The sequence below is a fragment of the Loxodonta africana genome, chromosome 2 (genome assembly GCF_030014295.1).
Source record: "Loxodonta africana isolate mLoxAfr1 chromosome 2, mLoxAfr1.hap2, whole genome shotgun sequence".
Taxonomy (NCBI): domain Eukaryota; kingdom Metazoa; phylum Chordata; class Mammalia; order Proboscidea; family Elephantidae; genus Loxodonta; species Loxodonta africana.
Window position 1 is genome coordinate 190,377,979 of NC_087343.1, and position 18,397 is coordinate 190,396,375.

An 18,397-nucleotide genomic window follows, 5' to 3' on the forward strand; every position below is an offset into this window, starting at 1 on the left:
GAGAGTGAAGAGTGGGATAGAGAATAGCTGTGCTGCTCCCTAAAGGCTTTCCATTCGCTTTTCAACAAACACTCACCAAGTGTTCACTTCGTTCCAGCTTCAGCTCCTATAGGGCTGGTTGATATCTGCTGCTGTGAGATACCTCTAGGTATTTTCAATATCCTCCCCCCTTGGGCTGCAGTAGGTTAAAGGAGTTTCTGTGCTTTGCAGTCATCCATCTGTTTAACCAGTATTTCCTGAACACCTAACTACTGCTACTTGCTGGAAACTCACAGTCAAGGCTCTGGTCACTCACTCAAATCTAGACCCACCTGAAGCCAGATTCCACGGCGAGCCGAGCCTTCAGGCCCAAGACGTCAGCGCCCAGGAGATTCCTTAGGGCTGGGCCCTGGGATCAATGTATGGCAGAGCTGGGCAGGGAGTGCGTTCAGCTTCCAGGTCACTGATGACCTCGTCCATCTCCCGCCCTCCAGGGTCCTCCCACCTCCAAGGAAGGGCAGGGAAGAGGGGAGCAGGTAGCTGCACCCCAAAAAAGCGGAATTACTCACCTCTAGAAGCTGTGCAGCACTGGGCCGGGTTTCTGGGTTCTTATCCAGGGCTACCTTCAGGAAGTCTCGGAACTCCACTGACCTGGAAGGTCAGGTGTCGCCAGTAAGCTTGGAGCAGGGCGAGAACTGGGGAACCCCCCACCTCACAGCCTCCACTCTCCCGGGCATGGTGTGCTTCCCAACATGCCCACCCCAAAGGACAAAGAACACCTTCACAGGCTGAAACGTGGAGGCTGTGGGCATTCACAGTGACCTTCTCCACCCAAGCCCTGTGTGAATCACAGTGAGGCAATGCTGGGATTCAACCCCAAGCCCGGATTCCCGGCCCAGGGTTGTGCCACGTGGCTGCTGGCACTTGGGTTGGACTCTTGTTCCCCAATGGCTTACTAGGGTTACTTGGTTCACTTCATGGGGGCCCAAGTAGAGAGCACAGGAGAGGGAAGAAGGTTGGAGGGCCCAGTGATGGGGGAAAGGCCTGGAGGGTCCTGGCCTCAACCTCTCTCATACTTTGAGGCCTCACAGTGACAGCAGAGTCCTAAACTCTGTTCCCCTCAATTCCACCTGACTGTCTCCTGGCCTGCTGACCCCACCCCAGCATTCTCACCCCGTGCTATACTTCTAACATCATCCGGACCTGCTGGCCCCATCCTGGATTTCTAACACCATACTGCCCTGCTAACCCCATCCCAGCCTGCTGATTCCATCCCAGCCTTCTGACCCCATCCTGGCCTGCTAACCCCGTCCTGGCCTGCTGACCCTATCCCAGACTGCTGACTCTGTCCCAGCTGGCTGACCCTCCGACCAGTCCCCTGACTTCTTACCACTTAGCAGGGGTGAGCAGCGTGGGCGGCTCTGATTTGGCGATTTTGAGCAGGACCCGCATGGGGTTGAGTTCATGGTGTGGGGGCTCGATCTGGGCCATCTCAATCAGGGTGATGCCCAAGGACCAGATGTCGGCTTTGTAATCGTATGGGGTGTCCTTCATGGTCTCACACATCACCACCTCAGGTGCCATCCTGAACCAACCAAGGGACAACACAGGGTTCAGAATCTGGCTTCCATGGGCACCTCTAGGACATTCAACGTCAAGAACCAACACCAACCAATGCTAGGGTGTTGGAGGCATTCCTGAATCATTATTTGTATTACTTTACGTCCCACTGTCTTCCTCACAGGCGTCAATTCACACAGAAAAATGCCTTCCAAGCGGCTCCACCTCCATGTCCTGCTGCAGTTCCTGAGGCCTACCACAAGGTGGCAGCAACAATCCAGAACACAGAGTCCTGGGCAGAGGGGTGGGACAGACAGAAAGGGGTGAAGAAAAACTGGGGCAGGGGAAGGTGGAGAGAATACAGTGACATAGAGAGAAGGAAGGAGAGAGAAAAGGAGAAAGAGGAATAAAAAGGTAGAGAGAGAAATAAAGGGTGAGTAATAAGCAAGAAAGCAGCCTAAGCTCTACCCTGGGAACATGGAAGTAATACACACGAAAAAATTGTGGAAACAGGACAAAATAGAAAGTAGGTGTGAAACTGAGTAAGAGAGTTGGTTTAAAAAGCAGTATTACTGGAAAGAAAATAGTAGAGAACTAGAGAGGTCCAGGGAGATTCAGTGAGAGTGGAAATCAAGCTTATATTGTTCATCTTTATAGCCCCCATTCCCAGCCCAGTGCCTGGCGCTCAATAAATACTTGCTGAATATATATCAAGAACTGAACCATTTTAAAGGGGTTCCAGTTTAGTTATTACCAATGAAGCACTTTCTATATGCATCATTGCACTTAATTCTCACAATAGCCCTATGAAGTAGGTGCTATTCTCTGCCTGGGAAACCCTGGTGGCATAGTGGTTAAGTGCTACAGCTGCTAACCATAAGGGTCAGCAGTTCAAATCCACCAGGCGCTCCTTGGAAACTATGGCGCAGTTCTATTCTGTCCTATAGGGTCGCTATGAGTCGGAATCGACTCGACGGCACTGGGTTTTTTTTTGTTGTTGTTTTATTCTCTGCCCATTTTACACATGAGGAAAGTGAGGCCTAAAGAAGCTAGGCAACTAGTCCAAGGTCAAACCACTAGTAAGTGGTGGAGGCTGGCCTCACACAGGAAATCTCTTGCCCTCTGGACTTTCTCCCTCTATACCACCTGGAGGTCACCTGGGAGAATGTTAGGTTTAAAGTTTGATCTATCATGCAATTTCCAGAAGCTACGCAACTCACCAGTAAGGCGTTCCTATGAAGGAATCTCGTTTCTGCAGAGTTTTCAGATTCTTGGCAGATACACCAAAGTCAGCTGCAAGACATAATCTCAGATAGAGTATTGGACGGACATTCCTCCACCCATGGCTCTGGGTTAAAAGCTCACGATGTGAACTCAGGTATATATGGTCCAAATCAACTAACAGACGCCATTTCCTATCTAAGAAAATTGGTGGTCGTTAAAATGTAATATAAAAAAACATATACAAATAATAATCTTTACTGCTGTAAGGATGTGCTGAAATGTGCCCATCTGCTAATGACAGTCAAGAAGCCCTGGTGGCACAGTAGTTAAGAGCTCGGCTTCTAACCAAAAGGTCGACAGTTTGAATCCACCAGCTGCTCCTTGAAAAACCTATGGGGCAGTTTAACTCTGTCCTATAGGGTCCCTCAACTTCATGGCAATGGGTTAGCTTTAATGAGAGTCAAAACTGGCAAGAGACGTTAAGATAGCAGTTTGGCAAGGAAAAAGCAAAATCTTTAAAATACCCATCCTCTTTTGACCCAGCCATTCCAAATCTAGGAATCTAACCCTAATGAAATAATCCTAAAAACACACAAAAAATTGATATATAAATATGCTCATCAAAAAAGTGCCATTTAGGTCTGAGGTCTTAAAAGCTAGCATGCAGCAATCTAAGATGCATCAATTGGTTCTAACCCACCTGAACTAAAGAAGAATGAAGAACACCAAAGACACAAGGAAAATATGCACCCAAGAGACAGAAAGGGCCACATAAATGAGAGACTCCATCAGCCTGAGACCACAAGAACTAGATGGTGACCAACTACCACAAAAGACCGCCCTGACAGAGAACAAAACAGAGAGTCCCTGATGGAGCAGGAGGTAAGTGGGGTGCAGAACTCAAGTTCTAGTAAAAAGACCAGACTTTATGGCCTGAGACTGGAGGGACCCCAGAAGACATGGCCCTCGGACTCTCTGTTAGCCCAAAACTAAAATCATTCCTGAAGCCAACTCTTCAGACAAAGATTAGACTGGACTATAAGACATTAGGAAACCCTGGTGGCATAGTGGTTAAGTGCTATAGCTGCTAACCAAAGGGTCGGCAGTTTTAATCCACCAGGTGCTCCTTGGAAACTCTATGGGGCAGTTCTACTCTGTCCTGTATGGTTGCTATGAGTCAGAATTGACTCGACAGCACTGGGTTTTGGGGTATAAGGCATAAAATGATACTGGTGGGGAGTGTGCTTCTCAGCTCAAGTAGACACATGAGACTATGTGGGCAGCTCCTGTCTGGAAGTGAGATGAGAATGCAGAGGCGGACAGGACCTGGTTGAACGGACAAGGGAAATCCAGGGTGGAGAGGAAGAGTGTGCTGTCACATAGGGAGAGCAACTAGGGTCACATAACAATATATGTGAAAGTTTTTGTATGAGAAACTGACTTGAATTGTAAACTTTCATTTAAAGCACAACAAAAAAGAAAAAAAAAAAACCCTGAAAGGAAAAAAAAAGTGCCATTTATACTAGTGACAAATTAAAAGCCATTATAACTGCTTAGCTAACAGCAAGTGATTTTAAAACTTTTTACATACAATGAATATATCCTGACTTTTCCAGAAAGAATTTAAGATGGTGTACCAACATGACTAGTATAATTGATGCCACTTTCTACACCTGAAAAATGCTGAACTGGCAAATGTTGTGTTTTATATATACTTTTAGAATAATTAAAAAAAAAATGGCGTATCACATACACACACAGCAGATAAATTAGGAGAGGTGAGAAAAATACGGTTAACGGGTAAACACTGAACAGGATAATTAAGTGTGTACACCCCCACATAAGGGAATACTTTGTGGTCATTAACATTAGTTTTTTTTGAGGTGTATTTAATAACATACAAATTATTTATATTATAAAGTAGGAAAAATGAGGGTACACAGTTGAATATATTGCATGGTCAGAATTATGCCTCCTCTCGCGCCCCCACCCCCAAATAAAGGCAAAAGTATACACTGAACTGCCTTGGAGGAAATATACCAAATTGCTTAAATGGTTGTCTGTGGGCGGTAAGACTAGGCAAGGTTTCTTCCACTTTTCTGAATTCCATAAGTTGGCTATGATAAACAGGTATTACTTTTAGTATTAATACAAAATAAATAGAATTTATCTTTAAACACACACGCAACGCTACCACCCATTGTCCTTCATATACCTACTCCTAAAAGAAGCACTAAGCGCTACAAAGAGAAATTTCCCCCAGTGCTCCTGTCTGTGAGGAGCCCTGGTGGCGTGCTGGTTAAGTGCTTGGCTGTTAACCGTCAGGTCAGTGGTTTGAACCCACTAGCCACTCGGCAGCAGAAAGATGTGGCAGTCTGCATCTGTACAGATTTACAGCCTTGGCAACCCTGTGGGGGCAGTTCTACTCTGTCCTATAGGGTCGTTATGAGTCAGCATCAACTCACAGCAATGAGTTCCCGTCTGCGGGAGCAAGGCTCCATCTCAACTAAAAACTAACTTCGGGAGGAAATGACACCGTGAGAGAACCCGTGAGGCTCCGTTGAAGCAAACAAGAAACTGCTTTGCCCCAAGAAACTGCTCGTCACTTTGGGAGCCTGAAATGAGCTGGTCCCAACCGCAGCGGGACAGCGATGGCTACACTCAAGGGCTTCTGTCAAACTCAAAACTCTAAACCAGGGCATAGCATAATGTTAAGAGCACGGGTGTGAACATGAGAACTGGGTTCCAGTCTGTGCTCCTGATTTCACTGTTCCTGCGTGCACTCATCTATTCATTCAAGTACTCGTTAGTACCACTGTGAGCCAGATGGGCCGGGAGCACAGAATACAACAGGGACCAAAGCAAACTAAGCCCTTGCCCTCAGATAGCTCAGAGCTTAGTGGGGGAAGCAGGTAGTAATAAAATAAGCAGAAACCAACATCTATTCAAACACGTTGTTGTTAGTTGCCACTGAGTTGGCTCTGACTGACAGCAACCTTATGTATAACACACGGAAACGTTCCCTCGTCCTGCATCATCTTCACGATCATTGGTGTGTTTGACTCCATTGCTGCAGCTAGTGTGTCAATCCACCTCACTGAGGCTTCCCTCACCTACGCTGGCCATCTACCAACCATGATGTCCTTCTCCAGTGACTGGTCCCTTCTTATGACATGTCCAAAGTAAGTGAGTCAATGTCTCTGACAATATTCTGTGATCCATAGGGTTTTCACTGGGCTACTCTTCAGAAGTAGATTGCCAGGCCTTTCTTCCTAGTCTGTCTTAGTCTGGGAGCTCCACTGAAACCTGTCCACCATGGGTGACCCTGCTGGTATTTGAAATACTGGTGGCTTAGCTTCCAGCATCACAGCACAGACAAGCCACCACAGTACAACAAACTGTAAAGTGATGGAAGGATGGGTATGCAGGGCTACAGGAGTCTACATTAGGGGGCGAGAGGGCAGTCTTGAAAGGAAGGGACCAGAGGAAGTACAGCTAAGTGCTTCTGAGCCATTCATTTATTCAACCAACACTAACTGAACACCAATTATGTCCCAGGCACTGTTCCAGGAGCTAAGAATAGAGAGATGAACCAGACCCTCCAACCACATGCAGCCTGTATTCTAGTGGGGAGGCAGGCACTCAACAAACATATACACAAACAACGTAATTCCTGGTCATAGGAGGGCTATGAGGGGATGATACGGCCTTGCAAATGGACAGCGTGGTGGGTGGGAGGTCAAGATCCGGGGGTAGATATTTCTAGGCGAATGAGATAGCAAGTGCAGAGGGCCTGAGGTGGGAACTAGGTGGCTGAGGGGACTGTGAGGAGGACAGTATGACTGGATGGCAGGAGACAGGCAGGGGCCAGAACCAGGACAAACCTCTAACGTTTGGTTTTCCCATCTGTGACATGGAGATGATGAGAGTGTACAACTACTTTGTAGGGCTGTCAAGAGCCTTAGTTAAGTGACATACATCAAGCATTTAGCTCCAACCTGGCTCATGGTAAACGTTCTGTAAATGAGATGATGGAGATTATTCCAGGGGGCACGGGAGCCAACCCAGCCTTTTAATTTTTAAGCTGGGCAAAGCTGAGGCAGAGTCCCTGGGTGGTGCAAACAGTTAACACACTCGTCTCCTAATCAAAAGGTTGGAAGTTCGAATACACCCAGAGGTGCCCCAGGAAAAAGGCCTGGTAATCTACTTTAGAAAAATCTGTCATTAAAAACCCTATGGAGCACAGTTTTACTGTGACACACCGGGGATTGCCACAAGTCAGAATCAACTTGATGGCAACTGGTTTAAGACTGAGGCTGTCCCGGGAACTCTCCCTGTCCTGGGAGCGGTCAGGAAAGCTGGTCTCTGAACCCCTATCAGTGCTAACTGGATAGAAGTTGCTCTCTCAACTGACAAGAGCCCGCAGCAGGCAGTCTGGCTGATGAGGGGAGACAGGGCACCCTGATGAGAATGAGGGGCTTCCTGATGAGAATGAGGGGCTGCCCCTTCCTGTGGGGCAGCCTGGACCCCATGTGGGCCTGGCTCCCTCGCTAGTACCAACAGCTGGCACCTCATCCCAGGAAATCTTTTGGGAACACGGACTGCCCCTGAGACCCACGGTGAGGCTTCTAGAAGGCAGGCAGAAGGGCCACCCCCCGCCCCCCCACACACACACAGGGCCTGTGGATCCCTTCCTGAGAAGTGAGGAGAAAAACAGAAACCACCAACTTTCACAATGACCCAGAGTTAGTCCCCGCGCCCTCCCTGAGGCAAGCCAAGCCCAAGTTCTGGGGAGCTGCTGCTTCCTCTTCCTCTCCAGCGGCCCAGGACCGCCTGCTTTCCCTGGGCATGGGGCAGGAGGGCTCTGAGCCTGTGGGCCCCCTGAATGGAGCTTACAAGGGGCTCCCCCTGGTAGGTGCATCCTGCCTTCAGACAATTTAAAAGGGATCTTCACCAGGCAGCATCATCTGATAAAAACACCTCCTTCGTCCATTTTCAAACATGAACCAGAGCCACTGTCAGCAAGGGGGCAGTGACTTTCCCCTGATAAGACTGTCATTTCCAGAAGGGCAGAGACGGTCTCTGCTCTGTCCACAGCTGTATCCCTGGCATGGTATCTGCCGCAGGAGACGTTCAACATGGTTTATAAATGAATAAACGAACAGAAACAAGCTTTGCCAGAATACCTCTACTCATACATGTTTAGAAGGAAAAAAAAAAAAACCAGAAGGGTTGTAGAAAACATGTTTGACAGCAGTTCTATTTCTGGAGATGTTATTGTTAGCTGCTACCTAGTTGGTCCCTGACTCACAATGACCCCATGTACAGTGGAACAAAACGGTGCCCAGTCCTGCACCAAATTCACTATCAATTGGTGATCAGACCATTGTGGTCCACAGGGTTTTCATTAGCTGATTTTTTGGGAAAAAGATCACGAGGCCTTTCTTCCTAGTCTGTCATAGTCTGACATTTCCACTGAAACCTGCTCAGCATCATAGCAACACACAAGCCTCCACTGACGGACAAGTAGGGGCTTGCATGAGGTACACTGGCAGGGAATCTAACCTGGGTCTCCTGCATGGAAGGTGTGAATTCTACCACTGAAGCACCAATGCCCTCTAATAGATCCTCCAAAATAGATTTATAAAATACATTGATGTTCATAAAAGCATTACGTAAGAGGGTAAATAACTGGAAACAACCTAAATAGTGGTTGGAACTTGGTTGGTAAATGGTTAAGATACATGATGGCTCATCCCACCTATGCAATAATAAAAACCAAAAAACCAAACCCACTGCTGTTGAGTCGATCCCGACTCATAGCGACCCTATAGGACAGAGTAGAACTGCCCCGTAGAGTTTCTAAGCCTGGTGGATTCAAACTGCCGACCATTTGGCTAGCAGCCGTAGCACTTAGCCACTATGTCACCAGGGTTTCCAACAGAATAATATGCAGCTCTTAAAAAGAATGGGGTTGCATCTCTATGTACCAACTTGGAAGGGCAACCATAACATGTCTCTAATGTGTTGCTGAGTGATTGGTGTGTATTACAAGATGTACAATATAATTCCAGTTGTACTTCTAAGAAATGATATATGCATACTGTGTGTGTGTGTATGTGTGTGTGCACCCACAAACACAGAAAAGGGTCTGGAAGGTTGCACATCAAGCTTAATAGTGATCACCTCCCTAGCAATAGGATTTGGGGGTAGGGCAGGCCACAGAGGGGGACCTTACATCTTTTACTATATACACTTTCATTCTTTAAAATGTTTTTTATTATTTTTTATTATTAATTTTTATTGAGCTTCAAGTGAACATTTACAAATCAAGTCAGTCTGTCACATATAAGTTTATATACATCTTACTCCATACTCCCACTTGCTCTCCCCCTAATGAGTCAGCCCTTCTAGTCTCTCCTTTCGTGACAATCTTGCCAGCTTCCAACTCTCTCTATCCTCCCATCCCCCCTCCAGACAGGAGATGCCAACACAGTCTCAAGTGTCCACCTGATATAATTAGCTCACTCTTCATCAGCATTTCTCTCCCCTCCGCTGACCAGTCCCTTTTATGTCTGATGAGTTGTCTTCGGGGATGGTTCCTGTCCTGTGCCAACAGAAGGTCTGGGGAGCATGGCCGCCGGGATTCCTCTAGTCTCAGTCAGACCATTAAGTATGGTCTTTTTATGAGAATTTGGGGCCTGCATCTCACTGGTCACCTGCTCCCTCAGGAGTTCTCTGTTGTGCTCCCTGTCAGGGCAGTCATCGGTTGTGGCCGGGCACCAACTAGTTCTTCTGGTCTCAGGATGATGTAGGTCTCTGGTTCATGTGGCCCTTTCTGTCTCTTGGGCTCTTAGTTGTCGTGTGACCTTGGTGTTCTTCATTCTCCTTTGCTCCAGTAAAATGTTTTTAATAAAGAGTATGTACTGCTTTTACGAAGTCCCTAGGTTAACGAACTTGATTGCTAACTGAAAGGCTGAAGTTCAAGTCCGCCCAGAGGCAGCTCAGAAGAAATTTCTCATAATCTACTTCCGAAAAGTCAACCACTAAAAATCCTATAGAGCACAGTTCTACTCCGACACACATGGCGTCACCGGGAATCAGAACTGACCTGATGGCAACTGGTTTTTTCTACTGCTGTTGTGGTTTTAAAAAACTGAAATGCGTATGTGGAAGTTTTTTGTTTTGTGAGTTTTGGAATCTTCTGGGTTTTTGTTTGTTCATTTTTAAGTAAAACCCAGTGGGGGCTGGGATATGGCAAAAGAGAACCTCTCACTCGGGGACAGGAGAGCAAACAGTGCAGCCAGCCTGAAGGGTGTACTGGCCCCAGGTGTGGACGGAAACCCTCATTGCTACACATGGCCGACACCCTGCTTCTGAGAAGCCCTCTGAAAGGACCATTACAGACAGACTCAAGGATCCATGAGCAAGCATGCTTATCACAGCACTGTTTGTTAGAGGAAACACTCATGAGAAACCTAAATACTCAACTTCAGAGGTTTTAGAAGGTAAATGATGGACTGGGCATGTGACGAAATACAAGAAAAACCAAAAGGAATCAAGTTTTTTGAAAAATAATTAAGGATAAAGGTGAAACATGCAGATATTAAATTTTAAAATAGGCCAGAAAACTACATCTTATATTATCCTGATTTTTAAAACATACATGTTTATCTAATAACAGTCTACCAGTTATCACTGAGTGGATTCTAACTCATGGCAGCCCCATGTGTGCAGTGTAGAAACTGTATTCCGTAGGGTTTTCAATGGCTATGACCTTTAAAAAAAAAAAAAATTTTTTTTTTTTTTTATGACCTTTTGGAAGCAGATCGAGGCGCCTCTGGGTGGGTTCCAACTGCCGACCTTTCAGTTTGTAGCTGAGTGCTTTACTGTTTGCACCACCCTTGTTTAATCTAATAAAAGCTAACATTTACTGAGAAGTTAAACAGGGTGCAAGGCACTGAGCAAAGAACTTCCCGCGTATCACAATCTACATATATATTCCCGTGCATATCATTTGTACTGTCCTTTTTTCTGCATACTATTTTGGATATAATCTACATATATATTCCTGTGTATATCATTTGTATCTATGACCCTCTTGGGCAGAAAATATTATGCTCCCTTCACAGATGAAGAAATTGAAGTTTAAAGAAATTTAAGTCATTTACTGAAGGTCACTCAGCTCTAAGGACCAGAAGTGATGTCAAAGTCTGTGCTCTTTACCATTCTATGTTTCTCCCTTTCTGTGCACAGAAAAAACACTGGAAGGAAGCCCACAGCACCTCATTCTGGCAGGAGTAGAAGTGTGTGTGTGTGTGTGTGTGTGTGTGTGTGTGTGTTTGTCTGATTACAAAGGCAATGCTGCTCATTAAAAATCAAAACAATACAGATTAAATAAAAATTCCTCATTAATTCTGACAAAGATAAACACTTATGAGTTTGCTGTATATGGTCCAGATTTATTTCTATCCCTGCTACTTAAAAAAAAAATTATTTTGTACTTAAGGTGAAAGTTTACACAGCAAATTAGTTTCTCACTCAAAAATTTATACACAGATTGCTCTGTGACATTGGTTGCAATCCCCACAATGTGTCAGCACTCTCCCCCTCTCCACCCCATTCGTTTAGTTTTCCCGTCCCCTCCTGCCTTCTTGTCTTTGCTTTTGGGCAGATGTTGTCCATCTGATCTCGTACACTTGATTGAACTAAGAAGCACATTGCTCACGTGTGCTATTATTGTTTGATAGGCCTGTCTCATCTTTGGCTGAAAGATGGACTTCAGGAGTGACTTCCGTTCTGAGTTAGCAGCATGTCTGGGGGCCATAGTCTCGGGGGTTCCTCCAGTCTCTGTTAGACTAATAAGTCTGTTTTTTGTGTGTGAATTTGAATTTTGTTCTACATTTTTCTTCTGCTCTGTCTGGGACCCTTTATTGTGATTCCTGCAGAGTGGTCAGTGGTGGTAGCCGGGTACATCTAGTTCTCCTGGGCTCAGGCTGGTGGAGGCTGTGGTTCATGTGGTCCGTTAACCTTTTGGACTAATATTTTCTCTGTGTCTTTGGTTCTCTTCATTCTTTGCTCTGGACAGGATGGGACCATTTAGATGTATCTTAGGCCACTTGCAAGCTTTTAAAACCCCAGATCCCACTCACCAAAGTAGAATGTGGAACATTTTCTTTATGAACTATGGTATGCCAATTGACCTAGATATCTCCTGGTAACCCAGTCCCTAAGGGTGTTTGGATGTGTCTAGGAAGCTTCTACGACTTTGCCTTGGTCAGGCTGTGCTGACTTCCCCTATATTGTGTTCTCTTTCCCTTCAACAAAATTAACACTCGTCTACTACCTAGTTAGTGATTTCCTTTCCCCACCCCTCCCTTCCCTCGTAACCATCAAAGATTTTTTTTTTCTGTGCGTAAACCTTTTCTTGTTTTTTTTTTTTTTTATTGTGCTTTAGGCGAAAGTTTTTTTTTTTTTTTTTTTTAATTGTGCTTTAGGTGAAAGTTTACAGAGCAAATTAGTTTCCCATTTGACTGTGCATAAAGTGTTTTCTGACCTTGGTTTCATTCCCCACAATGTGCCAGCACCCTCCCCATTTCCACCCTAGTTTCCCCACTTTTTTTCCTCCTGATTTTCTACCCCTTCCTGCCTTTTCATCTTTGTTTTGGGACAAATAATGCTCTCTTGATTTCGTATAATTGATTGTTCTGAGGGGTAGCTCCTCTCAAGGTTTACTGTTTATCTTATCTGCTTGTCTATTATTTGGCTGAGAGGTGGTTCTTGGGTTTTTATAACAGTGGTCTCATATACCACTTGTCTGTGTGATTGACTGATTTCACTCAGCATAATGCCTTCCAGATCCATCCATGTTGTGAGATGTTTTGCAGATTCATCATTGCTCTTTATTGTTGTGTAGTATTTCACTGTATGTATGTACCATGGCTTATGTGTTGATGGGCACTTAGGTTGTTTCTCTTTTTCGCTGTTGTGAATAATGCTGTAACGAACATGGGTGTACATACGTCTATTAGTGTGATGGCTCTTATTTCTCTAGCACATATTCCTAGGAGTGGGATTGCTGGATGGTATGGTATTTCTATTTCTAGCTTTTTAAGGAGGTACCACATCATTTTCCATAGTGGTTGTGCCATTTTACATTCTCTCCAGCAGTGCATAAGAGTTTCAATTTCCTCCCAACCTCACCAACATTTGTTATTGTCCATTTTTTTTATTTTTGCCTGTAACGTTGGGGGTGAGACGGTATCTCATTGCAGTTTTGATTTGTATTTCTCTAATGGCTAAATGGGGGCCCTGGTGGCGTAGCAGTTAAGAGATTGGCTACTAACCCAAAAGTTGACAGTTCAAATCAACCAGCTGCTCCTTGGAAAGCCTATGGGGCAGTTCTACTCTGTTCTATAGTGTTGCTATGAGTCAGAATCGACTCAATGGCAACAGGTTTGGTTTTGATTTTTTAATGGCTAATGGTTGTGAGCATTTCCTCATGTATCTGTTAGCCACCTGAATGTCTGCTTTGGTGAAGTGTCTGTTTATATCCTTCGCCCATTTTTTCTATTGGATTATTTGTCTTTTTTTGTTGAGGTGCCGAAATATTCTACAGACTTTAGAGATTAGACCCTTGTCAGGTAAGTCGTAGCCAAAATGTTTTTCCCAGTCTGTAAATTCTGTCTTGACTCTTCTGGCGAAGTCTTTTGATGAGCGTGTTTAATTTTTAGGAGTGCCCAGTTATCTACTCTATCTTCTGGTGTTTATGCATTATTAGTTATGGTTTGTATGTATTTATGCCATGTATTAAGGCCCCGAGTGTTGTCCCTATTATTTCTTCCATGATCTTCATTGTTTTAGGTTTTATATTTAGGTCTTTGGTCCATTTCGAGCTAGTTTTTGTGTATGGTGTGAGGTATGGGTCCTGTTTTCATTTTTTTACAGATGGACACCCAGTTTGGCCAGCACTATTTGTTAAAAAGACTGTCTTTTCCCCATTTAATGGACTTTGGTCCTTTGTCAAAGATCAGGTGACCATAGGTTGATAGATTTACATCTGAGTTCTTGATTCTGCTCCACAATCTATGTGTCTGTTGTTGTACCTGTACCAGACTGTTTTGACTACTGCGGCTGTATAGCAGGTTCTGAGATCAGGTAGTGTGAGGCATCCTACTTTGTTCTTCAATAATGCTTTGCTTATCCAGGGCCTCTTTCCTTTCCATATGCAGTTGATTATTTTTTCCTTCTCATTAAAGAATGCTGTTGGTATTGGAATTGGGATTGCATTGTATCTGAAGATCGATTTGGGTAGAACTGACATTTTCACAATGTTGAGGCTACCTATCCATGAGCATGTTATGTTTTTCCATTTATGTAGGTTTCGTTTGGTTTCTTGCAATAGTGTTTTGTAGTTTTCTTTGTAATAGGTCTTTTACATCCCTGGTTAGATTTATTCCTAAGTGTTTTATCTTTTTAGGGTCTATTATAAATGGTATTGTTTTCTTCATTTCCTTTTCAAAGTTCTCTTTGTTGGTGTATAGGAATCCAACTAATTTTTGTATGTTGATCTTGTATCCTGTTACTCTTCTGAATCTATTAGTTCCAGTAGTTTTCTTGTGGAACCTTTGGGTTCTCTATGTATAGTATCATATCATTTGCAAACAGGGATAGTTTTACTCCCTCCTGTCCAATTTGGATGCCCTTTCTTTTTCTTGCCTTATTACTCTGGCTAGGACTTCCAGCACAATGTTAAATAGGAGTGCGGATAAAGGGCATCTTTGTCTTGTTCCTGTTCTCAGGGGGAATGTTTTCAGCCTCTTTCCACTGAGAATGATGTTGGCTGTTACGTTTTGTATAGATGCCCTTTATTATGTTCAGGAATTTCCCTTCTATTCCTATTTTATTAAGAGATTTTATCAGGAGTGACGGCTGGATTTTATCAAATGCCTTTTCAGTGTTGACTGAGATGATCATGTGATTCTTTCCTTTTGTTCTGTTTATGTGGTGGATTACAGTGATTGATTTTCTAGAGTTGAATCATCTTGGCATAACTTATATGAATCCCACTTGGTTGTGGTCTAAATTTTTTTATTGATATGATGTTGAATTGTGTTGGCTAGAATTTTGTTGATAACTTTTCCATTTATATTCATGAGAGATATTATCTGTAAAAAAATTTTTTTTTTTCTGGTAGTGTCTTTGCCTGGCTTTGGTATCAGGGTTATGCTCACTTCATAGAACGAATTCAAGAGTATTCCTTCCTTTTCTATGCTCTGAAATAGTCTGAGTAGTACTGGTGTGAGTTCTTCTCTGAATACTTGGTAGAATTCTCCAGTGAAGGCCAGGGCTTTTTTTGTTGGGAGTTTTTTATATTACCTGTATAATCTCTTCTCTTGTTATAGGTCCGTTCAGATTTTCTATCTCAGTTTGTGTTAGTTTAGGTAAGTAGTATGTTTCTAGAAATTTGTCCATTTCCTCTAGGTTCTCAAATTTGTTGCAGTACAGTTTTTCATAGTATTCCCTTATGATCCTTTTTATTTCCTTTGGGTCTGTTGCAATGTCTCCCCTCTTATTTCTTATTTAAGTTATTTACTTCTTCACCTGTTTTTCTTGTCAGTTTGGCCAGTGGTCTGCTGATTTTGTTGATCTTTTCAAAGAACCAACATTTGGTCTTATTGATTCTTTCTATTTTTTCCTGTTCTTTAATTATTTCTGCTCTAATCTCTATTATTTCCTTTCTTCCGGTGGCTGTGGGCTTGTTTTGCTGTTCTCTATTTGTTCAAGTCACAGGGCTAACATTTTGATTTTGGCCCATTCTCCTTTTTTGATGTGTGCGTTTATTGATATAAATTGTCTTCTGCACACTTCCTTTGCTGTGTTCCAAAGGTTTTGGTATGATGCGTTTTCATTCTTATTTGATTCTAGGAATTTTTTGATTCCGTCTATTACCCAGTTGCTTTTAAGCAAGATATTATCCAGTTTTCATGTAGTTGGTTTTTTTTTTCCTTGTTCTCTGCTATTGATTTCTACTTTTATGGTGGTATGAGCAAAGAGAATGATTTGTATTACTTCAATGTTTTAGATTTTATTGAGGGTTGTTTTGTGGCCTAAAATGTGGTCTTCTCTGAAGAACGTTCTGTGTGCATTGGAAAATAATGTGTACCTAGCTGCTGTTGGGTAGAGTGTTCTACATATGTCTATGAAGTTAAGTTGGTTGACTGTGGCCTTTAAATCTTCTGTATGTTTGTTGAGTTTCTTTCTAGATGTTCTGTCCTTTAGCAACAGTGATGTGTTGAGGTCTCCTACTAATATTTTGGAACTATCAGTTTCTGCTGTTAGAGTTTGTTTTATGTGTTTTAGAGCCCTGTCCTTGGGTGCGTAGATATTTACTAAGGCTAAGTCTTCTTGGTGGATTGTTCCTTTAATCATTATATAACGTCCTTCCTTGTCTTTTATGGTGAATTTTGCCTTAAAGCCTATTTTATCTGAGATTAGTGCTGCCATTCTTATTCTTCTTTGGTTACTGTTTGCTTGATATATTTTCTCCATCCTTTGATTTTTTAATATATTTATGTCTTTGTGCCTAAGGTGTGTCTCTTGTAGACAGCATGTTGATGAGTTATGCTTTTTTAATCCATTCTGCCGCTCTTTGTCTCTTTAGAGGTACATTTAAGCCATTTACAATCAGTGTGATTATCTACAGATATGAGTTTATTGCTGTGCTTTATTTTTTGTGGTGCTGACGTTTTCTTTTTTCCTCTTTCCTGTGCTGAGCACCTTTTGTTTGTGGATTGTCTTTTCATTTCTTTCATTATTATAGATTTTGTGTTTATGAATCTTTAGGTTTTTCATCTTTTTATTTTGAAGACATATTTGCTACTTTTAAAAAAATGAAATCAGATGAAACACTATTTTACAACCTATTATTTTTCCTCTTCACAATGTGTATTGTACATCTTTACAACAGATTACGTATTTTCTACAACTTAATTTTCAATAGTTGAAAAGGATTCATTGTATGACTGCACCATAGCTTATCTAAATTAATCCTAACTCATGTAATTAATCTCTACTAGAGTACACTGGATCATTTCTGGTTTCTTGCTATTACAAATATTGCTGCAATGAATATCTTTGTAGGTATCTTTCTATGCATGTATAAATACATTACTTTTATAATCAGAAAATTACCTACACAGTATAAGATGCATTATATATTATATAGACAGACAGGCACATATACACACACATGAAAGCAGTGAATTTAGAATGTATGATGACATACAAGAAAATCAACTGTTCTCTTGATGGTAGGTGACCAAAAGAATTCAAGGTTAGAGGAGCCTTGTTCCAGGTAATTCTATGAAAATTAAAGCCAAACCACTGTCCAATTGCAGTTTTGCACCCCAACTCCTCCCCTAGTTCCCCTACCCCACACTGGTCCGGTCCCAAGCCCAGCCTGGGCAAGAATTACCCTAGAATTCTAGCTCTAAGAGACCTTTCAGGTGGTTCTCTATCAGGGTGGTGCCATGTGCCTCTGGGAGTGTTTGGAGGTGAGTACGTAGGCTGGGGGTCACAACGGACCAGAGTGTTCCTGACACTTAGAGAACGAGAGCCAGGGAAGCTGCACATTGAAAACCATTCCACCCAAAATGTCAACAGTGCCTTGTGGACAAACACTAGCCAGGCCCTCATGGTACAGATACGGAAGCTGAGGCCTGGAGAGGGTATGCACCCTGCTGAAACTAGGGTGGGAAAGGAGAAAGCAAAGGCTTCCAGGCTGGCCTGGAATCCCAGGGGCCTCCTCCCAGGGCAGCAGTGGCACTCCACTTCTGGGCTCATTAATAGAGAGAGGCTCCTACCAGGGCCCTCGGGTGATTTCTCCTAATGACAGGATGATCTGCCTTCAGAGGTGGTGTGCCATGGAAACAGTACCAGGCAGGAAAATGAGAAGATTCTAGTGTGACCTAAGACAAATCGATTCATCCTTCTGAGCCTCAGCTTCCTCATCTATTAAACGGAGCTCATATTAACTAGCAAATATGAGACTGGAAGAACTGCTGTATCGTTATATGGTTTCTATTTTTGTTTTAATTGTGTTTTAGGTGAAAGTTTACAGCGCAAATTAGTTTCACATTAAAAAATTTACACACAAATTGTTTTGTGACATTGGTTGCAATCCCCGCAATGTGTCAGCACTCTTTCCCTTCGCTTTTGTTTTTTCAGGCAACTAGACAGATGTGACCACTAACAAAGCAGTACTGGTAATCCTGGGAGCTACTAGTGCTAGGCTCTACTGTGTGCTAGGCTCTGTGCTGTGCACCTGGACTTTTAGGGCAGTTCCCCCATACAGCTCATGTCCTAACTGACCTCTGCTTGGAACTTGAAAGATCTCAAAAGTGTGAAATTTGCTATCTCCAAGCTTCTGATGTTGAGGATCCTTGGCGTTCCTTGACTTATAGAAGTATCATTTCCGTCTCAGCCTCTGTTATCCCATGATGTTCTCCCTGTGTTCTCTGTGTCTCTTCTCCTCTTCTTTAAGAACATTAATCATATTGGATTAGGGCCTACCCGAACGATCCCATCTTAACTTGATTACATCTTCAAAGACCCTATTTCCAAATAAGGTCAC

At 43.2% G+C, this 18,397-nt stretch overlaps 2 protein-coding genes across 2 annotated transcripts in view; both read right to left on the reverse strand.

Moving 5' to 3' along the window:
• STK10 (serine/threonine kinase 10) overlaps positions 1 to 18,397 on the reverse strand; it is a 168,214-nt gene that overhangs the window by 67,661 nt on the left and 82,156 nt on the right. The window contains exons 5-7 of the mRNA XM_003404657.4: positions 2,760 to 2,832; positions 1,370 to 1,564; positions 549 to 630 (exon numbers count right to left, since the gene is read on the reverse strand). Coding sequence (XP_003404705.1) covers positions 549 to 630; positions 1,370 to 1,564; positions 2,760 to 2,832 — 350 coding nt within the window. The remainder of the gene's footprint in view (positions 1 to 548; positions 631 to 1,369; positions 1,565 to 2,759; positions 2,833 to 18,397) is intronic.
• The window catches only part of SH3PXD2B (SH3 and PX domains 2B), a 406,416-nt gene that overhangs the window by 19,473 nt on the left and 368,546 nt on the right, over positions 1 to 18,397 (reverse strand). The gene's annotated exons all lie outside the window — the stretch shown is intronic.